This window comes from Aythya marila, assembly GCF_965140915.1.
Source record: "Aythya marila genome assembly, chromosome: 3".
Lineage (NCBI taxonomy): Eukaryota > Metazoa > Chordata > Aves > Anseriformes > Anatidae > Aythya > Aythya marila.
Genome location: NC_139044.1, coordinates 36,502,217 through 36,522,770, shown reverse-complemented (window position 1 = coordinate 36,522,770; position 20,554 = coordinate 36,502,217). Strand labels below are relative to the sequence as shown.

At 37.3% G+C, this 20,554-nt stretch overlaps 1 protein-coding gene across 1 annotated transcript in view; it reads right to left on the bottom strand.

Annotated features, from left to right (window-relative positions):
- The window catches only part of BABAM2 (BRISC and BRCA1 A complex member 2), a 167,894-nt gene that overhangs the window by 77,152 nt on the left and 70,188 nt on the right, over positions 1–20,554 (bottom strand). The window contains exon 7 of the mRNA XM_082755569.1: positions 6,072–6,181. Coding sequence (XP_082611695.1) covers positions 6,072–6,181 — 110 coding nt within the window. The remainder of the gene's footprint in view (positions 1–6,071; positions 6,182–20,554) is intronic.

The window sequence follows — 20,554 nt, the reverse complement described above, 5'->3', positions numbered from 1 at the left end:
CTTCTAAAAATTCTTAATTTTTTATACATATTTTTCTGCTTTACAATTTATTTCTTTAAGATAATTAATATATCATGGAAAAACACACAGATACACACCTGTCAGGTTACAGAGCCTTATGCATAAAGGTCGACATTCCAAGAGAAACCTAACCAAACCCCTAGAATGAGAAAAACCTGTGAAAGTCTGCATAATCTGAGCCTCATTAGGGGACCTGCAATTCCACAGTTATCATATAAACAAACTAGTAGTGTAGTATTAGTACAATACTACATCGTATATTAGTATATTAATACAGGAGCCCTGTTTCATACTGCTGAAAAAAATAATTAAAAAAGTCAACCTATAACTTCAAACACATCAATGAAATATTTCTTTGAATCTTCCTCACAGCACAGAACTGAATCCTCTTCCTAACATCCATCTCCAAAGCCTTGCTCTGAGAATACTGAGCACTGGCTTGTCGTACAGCATACAACAGACCCCAAACCACCCGGTATCTCTTATTCAAAGAAACTGGGTACTTCATTACCTAGCAACAAAATCAATCCACAGAACTGCCTCAAGTATTTCATACTTCAATGATTAGGTCTAATTGCTCAGTCTCTAACTGAAAGAAAACCATCTTAAAAATCTCACTATCTGAAACGTTTAAGAACAGCATTAACATATCCAGTATTAAAGTGCCATTTAGATGATGGAAACAAAATCTTAATTCTTCTACAGTTATTTTCACTAATTGTTCTTTGTCAGCTGGTACAGCTGAACACCTGGGACAGAAGTACAACTCAATCTGTTTTGACTGTCAATCCCAGTCTACCCTGATCTCTTCTGAAATGTCAACGGGCCATCAAGGGGAGGCTGCAGCAAAACAGAAGGATTTTTAGGACACAGGAGGAGGTGCAAAGCAGAGCTAGGCAGGAAATCAAGTTGCTGTACTGGCTACAGTTAAAGAAGATTTGGATGATGGCAAAGTAGCTGGCAGGAGATCTTACTGTCTCGCTGGTCAGCCGTTACATGGAGAGGCACAACAAAGCTAGGCTTAATGGAAGATGAAGCCCTGCAAAGGCAACAGTCATTCTGGCCTCCTCTATTTGCAAAGATGCTCTGGGATTTGAAGAAGTCATGAGCTGACTGCCTTGGCTGTCTGCTACCAATTCTATAGAAATCATGAACTTGGATGAGCAAACATTTTAACATGCCAAACAGAAGATCTCGCTTCTGTCTTCTACAGACAGATAAAAACGACACAACCAATCATTTAGAGACTGTGAGTTCCTACATGTTTTAAAACAGTAGGCTTCAGCCAGCGACGTGCACTCACCCTTAGTAAGGCAAGGCACACCGGCGTTGGAGGAGAAGCCCTTCGCAGTAGCCCTACATCTCCAATGCAGCAAGGGGCAGCCCTGGGCAGCACCGTAAGTGGAGCCCACCACATGCCCTTCCTCCTCCATCCCCCAGCATCCACAGTAGAAAGGATAGCTAAGAGCTGGGAAACACTTTAAAGCAAATGCACATGCTTAATTTTCTCTTCATTTTTTTTTTCTTTCATCAGGGAAAAACAGGCAGAAATGTTCAAAGTCGAAGAGTTCAGACTAGGTTCTTGTTATTTTTCCCCGTCCGTATGAGAAGGTTAAGCGCAGTCACCGAACTTTGAATTCCAGCCTCAGTCACGAAGAAGCCTCTGGCACGGCTCCCAGACTAGTAAAAAATGACCATTTCAGCCCCTAAAGCATGGAGCCTGATCCATTAAAGCAAAACAAGTTCTCCTGACAGCTGGTTTTCTTAGCATATTCACGTCCGTGTATTTATCAGAGAAAAGCCCTCCAGGACAACAGTGTTTATTACGGGATTATTTCTGTGAATCCAGGGAACACAGAATTCACTGAGCAACACTGCTTCTACTCTGCTTTCTTTTTTTTCTTAAAACGTGAACCCAGACAAACCCATTTTTATTTTATTTTTTTAAATACGGACTAATCATGAAGAAAAAAGACATAACACAAAGAAAAAAGACATAACAAAAATCAATAAATTTGATTTTTATCAAATAAGAACCCCTGAAATCCCCTTTAATGTGTAGTACACTGACAAACATTTTAAGCATTAATATAGAAATTAGCTGTTTGATCTCTTAATGATTCCTTTGATTTAGAGTCTGGTGACTTTTAGCAAATGGAAAACAAAGATATGACAGATATTTTTTTAATCATAAATTTCCTTCCCATATGAGTCTCTAGTATGCTTTCACAGAGAAAGATGATTTTGAATGATACTTACTACTGAGAGGTTTAGAGACTTTATGACAAATGTATAGAAGTATGGCAGAGGCATAACGTGCAAATAGCCCAGCAGTTCCTCATGGTGCAGAGGAAGACTCGGTATACTCCTGTGCCTACCTAGCAGGAGGAAGAGAGGTCAAGAGGAGGCATGTGAGGGGCCTCTGGTATTGACACTGCTCAGCTCCAACCTTCTTCCCAAAGCACAGCAGCTGAGACCTGGGGATGAACAGCATCCTGCGAGTGCTTCTGCTCCCTGAGGAGGGAGGAGGAGGAGGACTGGCTGGGGACACACACTCGGGGATGCTGACAAGCACCATCCGCTCAAGTTGGGTGGCCTGTCTGTGGGGTTTCCCAGCTCACCATTTCCTCCAGAAGTGTGCAGAAACTTGTTTTTATGATGGTACAGTTGTGCTGGGAGGACTTAACAAAACGTATCATAAATATCCCTTGTTCCATTTTAACTTAATCTGATTTATGAAATTAAAAGCAACTGTTACTGGCACTGTACCTGTTTGCTGATACAGTGCAAATAAAGAGTAAGAATTCTTAAAGAAAATTATAAAATGAAAGATTCTGTAAATCTTCCCTTAATTTGGAATCATTAACAAGAAATTGCTGTTAATGCGTTTTAAAAAACTGGTAACTAAAAGAATGGTTTTGAATTTAAAAGTTTTAATGAAAGAATTAAACTGTGCACAGTTATGATCAGCTATTGTTGAGATTTTTATAAACCAACATGCTTCCCATCCCTGAGAGATGGTTTTGAGGTGGTCCTTTTGTTTGTTTTTAACTGTAAGGTCTGGACTTTATTCTCTTACAGACACACACTGCATCACAGAAGTCAACTGAACACTGATAAGGACCCGAAAATGCAACAATACTTTTTCACTGCATTGCTACCTCTTACTAATAGATGACCTTTTCTAAGCCTAGCATCTTAGCCCCAAACCATAAAAAATGGGCATTTCCCTGAATTTCCCTGATTTAGCAGATCTCTTTGAGAGTCTGACAAAGAACAGTCAGTCTTACCAGTATTATATTTACCATCCACCTAAAAATAGCACTTCACAATAGCACTTCAAAGCAAAAATACTATATTCACATTGCTAGGACTCAAATTCGCTGACAAGATCTGTGGGTAAGTATCATTTTTAGAAAATGCTATGTGGGAACACATGTTTATATGGCAGAACACAAAAGCAACGAAAGCTCTTGGGAAAGCTGGAGATAACTCACATTACACAAACAGACCCTTTACTCTTATTTCTCTCTAAAGCCGAAGCATTTATATCTGAAAATGCCTTTTTCATACATCAGGACAAAGCCATTCCTGATTGCTTGTTCTTCATAAGGTGAAGAGAGTCATTATTAACAAAATAATTGTGGGAATTTTATTTTTTTCCTGCCTTATTGAACGCTTGGGAATGTTATGTAGACAACTGTCAACTACTACTTACTCCACCTCAAAATCTGCTGCATAAAAAAAATACACCAGTAACTTGCTTACATGGTGCTTGTAGATGCAATTATTGTTAGCAGCAGGAAAGAACTTTTATAAGCAGAACACAATTCAAATGTAACATGTCATGGCCTCAAGTCATTAAAACTAATCCTCAGGGCTTGTTGAGGCTTTTTGTACTTTTGGCAAAAAGTATAAAGAAGTACGCATTGTTGCTTTAGTTCCCAAACACTGGAAAGTTAAATATCTAGACTGTCAGCCTCTGCTAAACAGAACAGAGATTGGTTTTGGGAAAGAACAAAAGACAAATACATCTTTGTTATTATAGCTCATTCAAGCAAACGCTGAAAACATACCTATACATTGTCTCATGGCACAAAACATAGCCAGAAGAGTAAAGGAAGGCGCAGCAGCTCACAACAGAGTAAACGAACTTGCATTGAAAACAAGAGACATTATGCCGTTAAACAACAAAAAACTAAGTTAACTCTGTGTTAGGTTACTCCAAAAAGTAACACAGTGAATCCAAACCATAAGCAATCCATCTCTCTCCCTCTCAACTCTTGGGTACTATGGGTATCTAGATATCATGATGAATACTTTACAAATCCACAAGGACAGACTGAGGTAGGAAGAGCTATGCTTTCTAAGTGAAGTATCTCAAGGTTGATAAAGAGATAACGTGAAGAGGTATGTCATAGAACTTAGGTTTTACTGGTATGATTTTAAAATGACTACATAAGCTATAAAAGACAAAGCAGTTACTATGTCATCAGACATGTATAGGTATGCACTAACACCATCCAAATACCCTTATGTTTTATTGCTGTACATCACATGTTTAAAATCAAGTATTTTTTATGGCACTGAAAGAAAATGCAATATTTTTAGGAAAGCAAAGTGTGCTTTTTGTATTGCTACTCTGCTTTGCTACTCAAGAGGTTAACATCTTTCTAAAGACACTTGAAAAATGAGAGAATCAGCAATGCATTCATTAGCACATGGGTCACCTACATATACCTGGGTGGCCTGCAATACACTTAAGAGTCAACATGTGACTACAGCTAAAAATACAATGGAAACTAATGACAGCCCATTTGCTTTTAACAGTAGCTGAGCAGAAGAATCCTTGGGAACACGGACGGATAATTACACGTTTGACTAGAATTATGCCCTCAACTAACGTTGATAAAAGTGAACTGATAAACTATGAAAAACTAAAAGCTGCTAAATACATTATTCATGTGTGTGTACCTTTGCATGTGCGTGTGCAACCTGCATTTTCTTAAATAAAAAAACAGGGAAGTCTTCTGTTTTTATCTTAATCAAATCTTGATCTTTGTTTTTTAAACGGCATCCACCAGATTATCCAGACCAATACTCTGTTGAGTAAAATGTCAACATACCACGTCCCTTCACACACACTAAGTTTATCACTAACTTGTACTAAACTGTGTCAGACAGCATTTCCTATCTGCTCCCTACCCAGAAGTGTTATGACCAGTTCAAAAGAAAGTCATTGCGGTACCAACCAGAAAAACAAAGCATCACTGAAACAGTGCTAGATTAGCTTGACTACTGAATAGTTGAAAAGCCTTACATTTTTACTTTTTTTGAAACAGACACTATGAAACTGAAATACTAAAGAGAAGGACGAGCATTAAGACATTCTTACTTCCAAAAACAAGAGAAAAGCAGTTTAATGAAAACAGACTCATTTCTGATCCTCACCCTTCCTTTTCAGGAGCTCCTCAGCAATCACGTTTGCCAAGTGCATTGTCCAACAACCTTAAAATTAAGTATTTAGATATTTCTCTGGAAAAAATAAAGTAGTAAAGCTGCAAATTCCTAAAACACAGTTAATAAAGCCCTTCAGCTTCTACAACTCTATATTTAGAAGTGCTATGTATATACAGAGAACTTACCTATACGCGTATGTATACACCATCGCCAAAAGAAAAAATAAGTAAATATTGCCCCACAATAATAAAAAAAAAATGGTATCTGTGTGCTGTAATGTAGGACACACTCAAAAATACACTGCTGCAGGAAAACACAACATACTTTTCATGGATTAATATGGTACTACATGTGGCCAATGATGACGTTTCTTCATCCATATGTGATCCAGCCACAGATACAGAACTAACAGAAAGAAGATCTGTCATTCCTCCACCACACACACGCTTGCAGTAATCATTATGACTTTAAGCAATTTAAAGCAATATGACCTTATCACCTAGCCAACATTTTTTACATAAATGAAGAAAAACATGAAGGGTTCAAAGATGAAGTTGAAAGAACACTGCAGAACAAACTGTTTCACTTACTGTTCAATACGTGGGGAGAGATACAGCTTAGGAAAAACCTGAGTAGCTTCTGCATCCTCAAAACTAACGGAGAGAAGTGCAACATCTTCTCCAGGATCTTCATTCACATCCTGTACATTAAAAATAATAAAGCAACACATTAAAAACTAAGTACTTACAAACTTGCAGACAAAAACTAAAAATGTTAAATACCAATTTAAGAGATGCTTAAGTGGGGAATCTAAACAGCGACCACCAAAAAATAGGGTGAAAATTAATATTCTTCATGTATTAGTACTTTGAAGACATTCTGTAGTGCTTAATTTCAGGCATCAAAATACAATTAGTGTGTTAGCAAGTGTATACTAATGTAGCTCCTCTTTGGCTGAAATACATATTTCAGTAAAGATGCAGACTTCATTTTTAACAATTCTCAGTTAAATGCTAACAACAGACATAAATGCCAAGGATTTATTTTTTACATTATAGTAGCATTGAATTACAACCACAGATTTTGTATTTGTTATTTTTCAAAGTATATGGTACAAAATTTCTGCTGTACTCAACTCCTATTTCTGTTGTAGACAAAGAAGTTTTTTGAAATTTATATCTAAAAGTCATCGTCCCTGAGTTTCCCACAAATTAGATCCCTGCATTACTTTCAGAAGGCTACACACACCGTAAAAACTACCGTAAAAAGAAGTCTTGTTAAGACCTGACATTTCTCTGATTCATGAGTCACAGACAGTACAAACAAGTGAATTTCTGCTCAACATTTGAGCTCCTGACCTCTGGTTAGGGCCATGAGTTGGCAGTACCATTGCCTTCATGTGCAACAGGTAGTAAATACTGTGCCACTTGCTGCTCAGAAACAGAAGTCCTTTAACACGTTTGTGCATATGCACACAGTGACTTGCCAAGATGCATTTGTTTTTATCCGTTCTGGAAAACTATGAGAGGAAACAGATAACCCAACAGATCTGCACTCGGAGCAGGATCACGGTGGTGCAGAGTGCCCTGGTCTGGTCTGTCACACACACATCTGGGAGGAAGGAACATGCAAACCACTTAAACATTGTTCGGAGACCCTGCCCTATCTGGGGGAAAAAAGCAGCTGCTGAGTGGTTTCAGGAAGATGATCTTGTGCCATTTGAAGCTTTGGCAGGACTGAAACTGTTAACGTCCAGAGAGACTAGCTGCGTCTTAGCTGTTACGTGCAGAACACAACATGCCAAGAAACTTAGTGATAAGCTGCAGGGAAGAATGGGTCTTAAAAAAGCCTAATTGTCTTGCATGAAAAATGAGACAGAGCTGACAGTGTTTTCTTAAATTCTGCCTTGGTGTGCTGCTCACTTCTGACAGCTGAAGGAAGAGTGTACTCCTATAAAATGGTCACAGGTGCACTTAGGCTGGGAAGGAAAACATGCTTTTAAACTGGAGTTGCAGGGTAATGCTCCACATGAGTAGTGAGGATGAGAATTAACTGCATTCCTCTTGAGGCATGATCAGGTTATGGATGGGACTATGCGACACGATGCCTGCACAAGCAATGGACAGGACCTCGCGGCCTACATTGCTCCTTTCAGCATTGTGCTTCCAGCAGCCTACAGCAGAAGAACCCCCACAGATGAGAAGGGTTTTTTCAGAAAGTGAAACAACCACCACCCAAACAGTGCAACTCCTCCCTAGTCATTTCCCTGGTGTTTCATGCATTTTCATCGTTAAGGAATTTTTTTCAATAAGGAACAGCTTTCACTCCTGAAGCTGGCTATGGCATTAATTGGCCTTTTTCTGATTAATTTGCTAATTGTCAATCAAATGAAAAGAACTATTAAGACATATTATACAGTAATGCTAATGATTAAAAATATTTTACTATAAGGGGCATTCTTCAAGAGATGACAAATATGCATACTACATTCACCTGCGTATGCATACAGCTCTGTCAAGACCACATTCCTTTGTTTCTATTTTTTTTTGTTTGTTTGTTTTTTAATACCTTGTTTTTATGTTTTTACAGAAGAGATCCTACATTACATGCTTTTGCCAAACTATATGGACAAACCCAAATGTACTTAATCTTGCATTTAGTGTTAACGCTTAAGTTGACGTGCACACCCACTTTACTATCATGCATATGACCAGTTTCTAGAATACCGCTCAGGTGCCTCCTGATCAAAGAGAATCAAAATGAGGAAACAAACAAAATCAGGTCAACACCACTACAGCATCCATTACCCTATACACCATCATTACACTCTATTCCTGCACTCACTAATGGCTACTTTAATATGGAGACTCATTCCAGAAAAATAAAAGATACATAAATAAACATGACATTTTTGCGTGTTAAGCTGCAACAAGCTAATGTGTGCATTACCAGCAATAAATTGAGGTGTAGTATTTTTCATTTACAAAAGCAATACACAAAATAAAACTACTGTTGCCAGCACAGCACTGCACTACATTCATATAGCTACTGTCCCATCTAAATAAAGAAATTAGCATTCTTCTCTAAGTGCCACTTTTCACGTCAATGTATATTTTTGGCCCACAAACCTGAAAAGTTAAAATTGTAGCTTAAAAAAAGGGTGACACAAAACCAGTAAGTGTTCCTATAGGTTTTAAAAGGATGCAATGCAGTAACACCATGAAGTTGCTTGACCTGGTTTCTGAGATGGCCACAGATTTACAATGAAATCCCTTTGTATTTGCTACGATAGAGATTATCACTTTAAGACTTTGTTCCTTTTATTTATGCAAGGATCGGCTCAGTAGAACTGCATTCAACCTTAGTACGTCTGTTACAACTGCCATTTACAGAAGTAAATTGAAAACACATGTCCCACAGATAAACTATGGAAAGCCTTTTAAATTAATAGGCCTTTTTGATGTTGTCTGTGCCAGTCACAGCTTAACTCCTTCAGCGTTATCTCTTCTGGTCATCTCTACAAACCTGCTAACGCTAGGCGAGATGATGCATCTTTGTATCAATAGGCAATGACACTGCCCCAGAACAGGGGCTGATATCCTTCCCTCAGACCAAAGAGTCCAAAGGCAAAGGCTGTTTTCACACATCATCAAATTCCAAACAGGCAGAGTCTCCCCTTTCCCATCTCTGCATGCTGATTTCTCTCAAGAAATAGGCAACGTTTCAATAAAGCAGCAAAGCAAGATTGCCCCTGTTTTATTTTTCAGTTAGCTTCAAAAGAAATAGTGACATTCAATTGCTTCTTCAAGACTAATCCCTTTTACGAAAAAAGAGGCTGTTGAACTCACGTCACAATATGTTTTTAATATTAAAGTAGCTCTATTCATTTTCATAAGTTGCATTTAACCCACAACAGTTACTGTTAAAAGATTTTTATCAAAACAACTAATTTTACATTTTTAAAGAAAAAATGATTTTATAAAAATGAAGAATGGCAATGTCATATAAAAATTAGCATTCAACACAAGAACTGCCATGTTACAGTACCAGTTCTTACTCATACATCTTTTTCCACACAAGACTTTACAGAAGGCATTATTAAATTGAACTTTCACAGAATGCAGCATACATTCTGGGCCACAGGAATTTTGAGGTTTAAAAATTGAATGTTGCTAAAAAATATATCTGAGATCATTAGCTAAGCATGTGATAATTGCACACCTATTAGATTTTCCACAACAGTCCCATGATTACCAGTAAAAAAAAATAAATCTAGCCCACTACAATATAAAAGATCCAACATTGATTTTCACAGTGTCTTTCTGCCATCTTGCTATCCCGTTTTACTAGGTAGTCCAAAATAATCTTTTCCTCATTTCAGAAGAGACCTATTCAAATCAAAGAGGAAAAAAACCTGATGCACCATTTAACATCAAAAATAAATACTTTTCTGTTTCAAGAACTGCAAGTGTTTTCCTATGTTTACACAATATTTGCACAGTGTAGGTTGATTTTTTTTAACTAAAAGTTCCTGCAAAAGTAACTGCAAAAAAGTAGTAAAGCACTGTGGGTAAGGGATCAAATAATACCAACAATAAAAAAAGACTTTCAACTCATGTTTTGTTATTTTTATTTATTTATTTCTTTATTTTGGCTATTGCAGAGAACCGTTAGCAACAACTTACAACAATAAATAGTACTTTTAACAAAGACAAATGTAAAGAGAAAAGTCATGGTATTTCATTCTAATTTACCCTTTCTCTACTCAGCCAGTGCAGGTGAAATGTTCATTAAACATAAATGTTGGCACTGCAGGACAAAAGGCCATGTGAAAATACAGATACAGAGCAAATGAAAACAGAAGTTATAAGAACTTTAGTTTTTTTTTCTTCCAGAAACTTGAGGAAAAGACTTCAGGTATCACCAGACTTGAAAATAAAACTTTTAAATCCTATTTCTAATTGTGCCAGCCCTGTCTAAAGAACCACTTTCATTCATATCAAAATGAGTTCACATTCAAAAGCCGGCTTCTTTGTTTACAGCTGCTCCCTCTGCAAAATCCTTCATCTTTTCATAAAGTTCATATGAGTCGTGTATGAAAATTATTATCAAAAACACCAAGTACAACATCTAAATGGCATTGTTTTCTCATATCCTACCTACTGTAATTGAAAACTGGGAATTTACTGGAACTGACAATTTATTATGAGTCAGATGCTTGATAGCCAGTCCAACCAAAACATCTGCTCCGCACAGTCACAACTGCTATAACCCATTTCCTCTTGTGCCTGGAGTCTAACCAACTTGTACATTAGAGTTCCTTTTCCTTAAAGATGCAGATTCTGGAAAATCAGTTATTACCTTTTTTTAGTTATCAGCAGAAAAAATCACCTTGCAACCTTTTATTAGGGCATTCTTTCAAGCAGAGGTATTTTTATTTGTGGTACGGAAGTGTGCTTGCCTGCACCAAACTGCAACGCAAAGCGGTTGGAGGCTGCATCTGCAGCAGCTCTCCCAGGGGAAGGACAACTTGCTCTTGATGGGCAAGGACAATTCACAGCCTTGGGACTTATTTTTCAATGCAAGTGTAAGACTTGAGAGCTACGGGGCATGACCCTGGGGGACAAGAGTATGCAGTGGGCTGGTGTATAAACCTAGGATTAGGAGCAATTAGGAGCATGGTGTGACCAGATCAACTCTAAAGTACAAATGAGGAAAAGAAAAAAACTGAGAATTTGGTAGAAAGAATGGGAAAGAATGTGCAGGAAGAGAGTATTGACTGGCTTTGGGAAGGACAAGCCGTTTCTGGCCCAAAGGCTGCTTAGAAATGAGGGAAGAGAGCAGGGCTTCTGGTAGGGCTGCTAAAATTGTACCTTGAGCACAAATGGTAATTGGTCTGAGGATAAAAGCAAGGTAATGAAAAGCACACCAAGTGCCCAGCCCACCGCATGTTCCCTGAGGTAAAGAGGGGCCACACAGATGGCTGATATTGCAGAAGCCTCCAGGAACAGATAAGCTAGCTAAAATCCAAACTGTATGGGTCAGGCCAAATCTGCTTCAGGAGGTTCCCAGCCCCAGCTCACGATTGCAACCTCTTCCTGGAGGTTTCTGACCTCTCAGCTCAGACAAACGCTGAATAATCATCCTTGTGGTATGACTCTAACCGAGGGGACGGAAATCTCCAGCCGATGGGGAGAGGATAGGATCGCTTAAAATAATATAAGCGAGGAATGCACTCAATTTACAACTTGTGTGATGTGATGGAGCTGGAGGAAGGTGGAATAGAAAGGCTGAATGTGGATGAGAAGGTGGAGGAGTGTGGAGCTGTTGATCCTAACATCCGCAGCCAGCTTATGACAAGCTGAAGTCTCAACTTACTTTGTGGTACCTGTCAACCCTACCATGTCAGTCAGTATCACAGAGCATGCAATTTATATACTAGGATCTCTTCTGGAGAAAAGGTCTCAAGAGGAGAAATATGTGAGAATAGAAAGATATCGCAAAGGTAATTTATCTTAACCCGTGTGATTTTGCATGGCACGTGCCTATATTGGAACCGTACTTACTAACAACTGAGAAATGAACAACAGAATTTGTTTTTGAAATCAAAATACAAATTGCATCAGAGAAGAACACATAATGCTATTTGCTTTATTAGTACCAATGGGCTACTTGCATCACACTGCTTCGCAAAGTTTGGCCTTTTCCCTCCAAATGACAGCATGTGATATGATAAAAAACAATTATCAAACAAACCACAAGCAACTTGTACCCTTAATGCGTCGTAACTTCATTAGCCAGCCTTGATACAAGTAGTTACATGTTCTCCAAACCTTTTTATGTATTTATTGTTTTTTAAAAAAATAAAACATGCTAGGGGAAAGTAGGCAAAGGAATGTGAAGTGGCAAATGAGACTTAAGAAGTCTGCTTCACTCTGGGGAAAATATGTAATTATTCCAGGAAATTCTTTCTCCTGTCTTCCAGGAAATCCACCAGGTCTGATCAAGGAGTGCTGATTCTTTAAATAGGATCTTTAATGAAAACAAAGGCAGTCACCTTGCATGCACTGTCCACTGTATTGAAATGTTCCAAAAACAGTCCCTCTCCCAAGGTAATACAACAAAACATTTGCCTAACTCAGGCAAAGAACATGTTTAAAGCCAGAGTAATTCCTGTTTTAAAAGTTACATGAAAATCATAGTCTATGAACAACACTGCAGAATCTCAAGAGATATTTCTAACACATTAGATATTTTTTTTACTGGATTTTTTTCATTAAAATGAAATCAAATAAAGATCTTCTGAACATTGAGCAATACCTCTAAGTATACCACTGGGCATCAATAACAACATGTAAATAAAAAGATTTTTCTAGAAGTGTGAGTGACATCCCAAATATTTTGTTTTGTTTGTTTGTTTGTTTTTGCTGGTGTTTTTTTGTTTGTGTTCAGACTTTTATATAAAAGTATATTGTACTCCTCTAAGACAAGAATTTGAGGTGTGTTTTGCCTATACCATTTTCTTTTATTATGGTCATGGAAATTTACCACTACTCACCATATGAATGACTGTCAGAGTTTGGTAAAGAATGCTGTTAGGAAAGGCTTAAGAAAAAACAAAGGTTAAATAGAATAACATTCTTGACCATTAAAATTCACAACTTTCAAGATTCATGCTGTTTAAGTGAATAAAAGTTAAGTTGTTTTGACAGCACAAGAAGTTGTGGTGACACTTCCATTGCAGTAGAAACTGTTCGCTTAGGTCTGAAAAACAATGTCAAAAATAACATGAATGCCTTTAAAGGTCAAAAATATGCTTTGGTAAGGGCTAGACTCAAACAGAATAAATAAAAATTGTGGCACAGTCTCAAAACAATATTGGGGTGTCCTTTCTGATGTGTAAATACCACTGATTTCAAGAGAGCAAAAAAAGTTGCTAAATATTCATTTTATAAACAAGAAACACAAACTACATGGGAGAATCATTTTATATTGGCTGAATTACATTTATTAGCTATCCTTTAATGACACTTGAGTAGCGGATACTTTTTCATTTTAGGAGAGACACAAGATGCCAGTGATCTTAAATTTCAGTTAATTCACTGAAATGTAACTACAAACACATTAGCTCTATCAGCTCTAATATCAGATATCACATTCATCTTAAAATAAGATTAAAACCAACAACATTTACACAGCTAGGAATGTCCATGCAATTAGAATGAATTAGAATAAAAATAACAAAATGGGGAGAAACAATACTAGGAATCTAGATTACTGGGACCTGACTTTTCCTACATTCATGAATCACTGCTTTTGTTTGCTAGGACTTCAATTTATCCATCATTATAGAAGGGCGCCTAACCTTCTAATTTTTGTTTTGTTTACTTCTAACCTAATTTATAAACATATTGGCCAAAACAATAGAGTATTATCATTAAAAAAGTACCTTATCCCAAAAGATCTCCCAATGACTGATGAAGTTTTATAGGCAGGATACAGATACAAACAGAACCATATCTTTCCTAAGACGTAAAGCAAAGCAATGATGCATCTCTGCCATCACCAGCTAATAATGGGCTGCACAAAGTGCTCAGAGATTCCAAAGCTCACTTTTTATAGAGGTCACCCTGCCTCCTCTTAATCGGTGCGCAGCAGTGGCAGCCACTCAGACCAAGCTCATTTTGCCACATCTTGGCAAAAAACTTTTCCTTTTAAAACCAAGAGCAGCACAAAAATGGTTCTCCGAAATGAAGATGTTATTTCTTCTACCAATAAACATACCAATAAGCTGCTTTGCTGGCATCAGTGGTGCTACTGGCAGAATAAAGAACAGCACAACCTGAGCCACAGTGTGAGAATCTGGCTGAAGGCACAAGACTGAAAATGTAAATGTGTCCTTATAAGAACATATCCTAGAAAAATAACTGTTTAAAACTTGTTGTAAATAGTTACTGACATTTTTTTACAAAAAGGTTTTATGTCTGGTAAACATGCCCTTGAATGCCTTAAAAAGCCATGTTTAGATAGAAAGTCCTGGGTAAGCATCAAACAGAGGACAAGTGGTATTAAAATTAATACTTGCACTAATAACATCTGTATCCTAAATCAGGAATCATTAGAGGATAGCAAGGTAGCAAGACAGGAACAGAAGACAGCAAGAAAGAGGAAAAGAAGCTCTACTTTGTTCCTTTGGGCACTGCGTGTTAGTGACAGACATGCTGATTTTGTGCAAGTGTTAAGTTCAGTCATATGTATTACATATGTCATCCATGTTTGTGTATGTGTTTACATCGTATGGAGGACTCATTTTCATTACTGTTTTAGATGTTATCTACTAAATCGTTCATCTGAAATGATCAATATTGAAGAGTTCGGATTTATGTAATGATACAACTAATTCCAGGACTGTCACGGTTCAGGGACTTTCTGGACTACCTTGCCACATGACAAGGCATTTCCTTGCTAAAATCAGACACTACAAAACATTTATTTCACACCTATCCTTGCATTGCAATCCCGTCTTCACACTTTGAATACCAGGGAAGAACCGTATTAGGAACCAAAAATGCAGATCTACACACACCTTTAAACTACCCTCACGTTCAAAGGCGAAGAAACAAGATGTATTACACATACATAGAGTTAGGCTGAAATACTTGGAACGACATCAGTTAAAAATAAAGTACATTTACAATATTTCTAAATGTGAAAAATACACTTTCAATGCTCTTAAGAAGCAAATAGCAACAAAAAGAATACACAAAACACTGTTCATTTAGATGACTTATAGCAGGTCACCGCCATGTGGTTTGTTTCTTTATAAATCTCCCAAAACTATCTGGCCGTTTCCTCATTATGTAGAAAGGACCCATTTTTTACCATAAACCCTGTGTTTTTAAGTTTGCTTTCAGAGATAAATATCTGGGGACATGTACAACTTGGAATTCAAATCCTTCACTAGGATTCAAATCTCTCCGGCTCAGTTCTTGAAACGACTGGACTACAACTTATTCAGCAAGCAACATTCACATTCTTGTCCCCCATACTACTGATTTCCCACCTCTTTAAAAATAGTCATGTCCCTGCAGAGGCCAAAAAGCAGTCATCTCAGGTCCCAGTGGAAAACAAGATCTGCTAATAAATGCCCGTGTACTTAACTAGAGTGCAAACAGATCATTAATTTTTGAAATAATCTTCCTGTCAAGACAACTTTCAAATTTTCCAGTACAGCCTTTCTAGACATGAACATTCATGTTTTCTCTATGTAAATTAACAAAACAAACATATTAATGGCTCTGCACAGGGCCCACGATTGAAAGAAGATTCAGACGCTCTAATCACATGGGGGAAGAATGGCATTTCTGGAACCATGTTGCGGTTCAAGGTCAGAATAAGACTTTTTGTTTTTAAAATCAATTCCTTTTAATAAAAGCTTTTTCTCGATCTCCACATATTCTTATATGTTCCTGGTTCAGTGATTTTTGCTCTGTAGAATCAGAAATACTATAGATTACATGGGTCATGACAAAAATGCCAGTGTAAAGCCATATTCTGAGACATATCTTCAGTGAACCAGGAAGTACCAAGAAGATTTCACAGATGAAAAAGTGAATAATCAAAGTGCAAGGTAAAAGCAAGCAAAGTTACACGTGCTCAATACTCTTTCACTGCTGCAGCCTAGTAATGCTGACCTGATTTAAAAATATGAAACATTTCTTTTTAAGAGAAGGTGCAAATATTAAAAATAATAACTGCTAGGAGTTGTTTGGACTATTGTTTCCTGACAAGAACAGAAATGTTTCATATTAAAATCCATAGTACTTTTAATTTGCAAGATATTTATTATGCATTCTTATTTCAAGTGTACAATATTATATTTCTTTTCATGAGAAATCTATTATCGCTTTGTCCCCATATTACTCACACGCCTACAGGATCTGAAAAGAGAGGGGTAAGGTTGGTTGGGGGGCATATTCTGCTTTGTACAAAAAAAAAGTGTAAGTTGGAGCATCCTGTTCCCTTGAGCCCGATTCGCATTCATCATTCCAGCAAACAACGTGCATGGTGTAATCATGCACACAAGGGTGTAAGTGTATGGATGTCATGAACAACATCTTGTAAGAACTAGTTACTGGAAAAAAAAAAAAAAAGTTTATCCAGTATAGAAGAGAAACACAGCTTTTTTCCTTGCATTTGTGTGAAGGTAGATCCTGTTATAGGTGATAAGCAGGATGCTTGAATGAGCAATAAAAACTGTCTTAGTAAAAAATTGTTTGTAAATTGTTAAATAACGTGAGGAAAAAAATCACAGAATTATTCTGTTATATATATAATGTCACATTCTGTTCTATATTCACAGCTTTTATACATTGCTACCTTTGTAAGCAGGTAGTACAGGATCCCATCAATGTCATGCAGAATGAGTCCTAACAGTCAGTGGGACATGGGTACCAGTCAGCTGGTAGCATGGAGCAGCAGGTACACTGCAGTATTGTCTGAGATATCCCCTACATTTGAAATGGTCTGACCTCTCTCAACAGCTGGCTATAGTCAGAAGGAACCATGGTGCTGAGGATTTGGGGTAGTAAGTGGAAATACTTTGTATAGCACAGAATCTGTAGATATATAAAAAAAGGTTCTGAAAACATCCAGCACATGCTGATTTTTTCTGTTGATCCCTAACATGCAGCCAGAAAGAAAACAGGTTCAAATGATGAGCGTGGATGGAACTTTTATATTATGGGGATGAACCTAGAATTGTATTTTGGTATCACCTTTCCCTGTAAAAGGTCATGTAAGGCAGATTACCCATTAAGTGCTAAGTATACTCTTACCTTTCTAGCTGAAGTTCTAACAGACAGAAAAAAAAAAGTTCAGATTAAGATGAAGGAAAAAAAAAATTGTAAATCTAATCCAACGTTCTCACAAAGACTGACATTATTTGCACACATGCAACAGCACAGCATCCCAACATGTGGAAATCAACAGATCAGAACCCCCCTGTTCTCGGTCAGATATTCAGCTTTCTGACCATAAATCTGAGCTTCATGTTCTTCAGTAAGGAGGATGACATGGCCGTACAAAAAGAAGAGCTGGATCACGACAACGGTTTGAACTGGAAGTTTTTTTTACCCTGTCCTATAGAAGAGAGGATTCAACACTTTTGTTTTCCTTTTGTAGTTTTGAGCAGAGAATTTCAGAAATTAAAGCCTAAACACTTCACAGAAGTTTCCAAAATTCATGCATGTTTGCTGTTCAATCTCAACAAACTAATAAGATTTGTTGGGTGATTTCCCACCCCACTGTTACAAACACAGTGGACTGACAAATCACTGTAACTGCTCTACTCACTTCTTCACAAACCTCAGTTCCCCTCCTGGCATCAGTTTCAAAACAATGTAGTCCTTAGTTTGTGTGGTGGATGTCTACCTATAGTGGGATACATTATGACATTTCCTCAGGGAAAAAAAACGTGGAGTTTAAAAAAATAGCTTAATAAAAGTGCAGATTTGGAAGTCACGTTAAAAATAAAATTGAATAAGAAAAATTCTTTGCTAGCAGAAGGACATGCCAGAAAAAAAAAAAAAAAAAAAAAGAGCCAATAAGTAAGATGTCACGGTAAAAAACAAAAACCACTAAAACCACGATGTTAAATAGCAATATTTAAATTTCTATGTACATTAGCAAGCTGCAAGTCTGAAACCATTGAGCCTTTCCTACTCGGCAGCTACTGACAGAACAGTTGTTTTTATCAGTGACAAAACTGTAGCCAACAGCATTTTAAGGATCAAGAGAAAGGGGAGATTTAAGTCACGTGCATTCTGGGATTTCTCTACAACTGCCAAATTCAGGTCAATTCTTCTAATTAATCTTTTTACCATCAGCAACTTGCTTTTTTAGAATTGCTTCTACTGTTTTAGTATCTCAAGCATAGATTTTTTTTATGTTATTTTTTTTTAATTTTATAGTGTTTATCTAGAAATAAAATATTTATCATCTTTTATTTCTGGGGTGCAAGTATGTTAGAAGCCCATACTATCTTGCTATTCTCTGCACATTAAGAACAGCTGAAATGTTGACCCGCTCTTTTAATTCTGCATGCTGCAACTCCAGGGCAGTTGCAAAAGGAAAACCATGTGGGACACGCACACATTTCCCAAACCTGTGCTGCCTTCCAATACATAAATTTCTGCTTCTATGTAAATTGAGAGAAATACTAGGGAATGAGCAGGGTTGATGATATTTTAAGTTAGACAACACATCTAGTTTCAAGTGAAAAGGTTGTGAAAAAACACTTCAGCCATAAAACATAGTTCACGTTTTGGCCATGAGATAAAGCTGTATAAAAGTCCATGCTAATTAAAAATGAATATATTCAACAATACAACTAATAGCAGCAATACATTTTTACTGTTTAAATTCTAACAGGAGGATTTCATTCTTTGTAAAGTCATAGATGAAAAAGCATACAATGAATCATCACCTATAGAATCCCAGGAACAGTCCTAAAGCAAGGTCCATTTTTGCAAAACATTATTGAATATGAAAACTTGCTAAGTAAAACTGTAAATAGTTAACAGAAATAGGTTGTGTACATCAACAAAAATTTTAGGAGCTGTCCATGGAGTATGTGAATATTGTTCATGTCATCCAAATAAAATGAACTGCTAGGCATTGATAACAAAAACCAACATCACTTAGTACTTTACTTTTCCTTTACTGCTGTGCAGACAACTGACCTTCCTTTGTATTAGCCTCACGGTGCTGCAGACTATGTAGCCATGGGATTAAACTACAGCAGTTCTGCTAGCAAAGCAATTGACATATGTTTCTGTTATGTGCAGTTCATTAGCAACGTAACAACTCATGTTTGAATGACAATTATAATAAATCTGATTTCTTCAAAAAATGTATCTATCTGCATTTTTACTGGTATCTGTAAAATCAAGGACAAACGGTCATTTTCACAATGTACTTCAAAATCTGTTATGAATTTATGGTTACTCGATACTTACCTAGGCTTCTAGATTAGATACATTTCATTGTAATCCTAGCACCACTGAAAACAATAAATCATCCCACACTTGTCTGTAAATTGGAGAGACGTGGATCTGACAGATGGACTGCTTCAGTGGATAAGGAATTGGATAGGTGGTTGCACTCAAACACTGGGCCTGTGTGAACCTCATGGTTCCACGAGGCAAAGTGCAAGGTCCTGCACCTGGGTCAGGGCAATCCCTAGCACAAATACAGGCTGGGAAGAGAATGGATTAGGATCAGCTCCAAGGAGAAGGATCTGGGGGTGTTGGTTGACAAGAAGCTCAATATGAGCTGGAGATGCAAGCCTCTCCTTTTTTTTTTTTTTTTTGCTGCTTCCTTTAGGACGTGCAATAAAATCTCACCAACTCTGACCTTGCAGCCCAGACAGTTATTCATGTCATGAACAAGAACTTCCTACTAACCACAAAACTTGAGACCCATAACAAAACTTCCTCTCCAAAGAGCAGAGCGTTTGATTGACTGGTCCACAGCAGAAACTGCTCCTTGCTCTACTTAGACTTTGTGCAAAACTCTATCTAGATCAAACCTCCAGTTCTCTTGATAGGTCCCCAGACTCTTTGAGAGCATGTTTTTAGCCCTTATGTTGTCTCCTTAAGACAACCAGTATCAAAACTTCTAGGCTCTTCCAGTTTTCCAACAGTTGTACATATACTTCTGAAATGGCTTTTCATCTGGGCACTAACGCTCTCCCAATTTTATTGATGACATAGACATGAAAAGAAGGTTTCAATATTTTCCTTCTCTTCTCTGAAGAAATTATATCATTCCCTTCTCTCCTCCTTCACACTCAATTCATCACTATTCCAAGCTAACTGAAGCAAGTTGTAATGTGTTTTATTTCTTTATTAGTTTTCATGGCATATCTGATCGTTCTGGCATCAGATATTTCCACTGTTTGAGTCTCTTCCAGGCTGAAATATAAGCTGATGTTTTAAACACATCTGTCTTGGTTTCTAACTCAGAAGAACTGCACTTGACACCAGCCTGTCTTAAAACTACCCTGTATCCA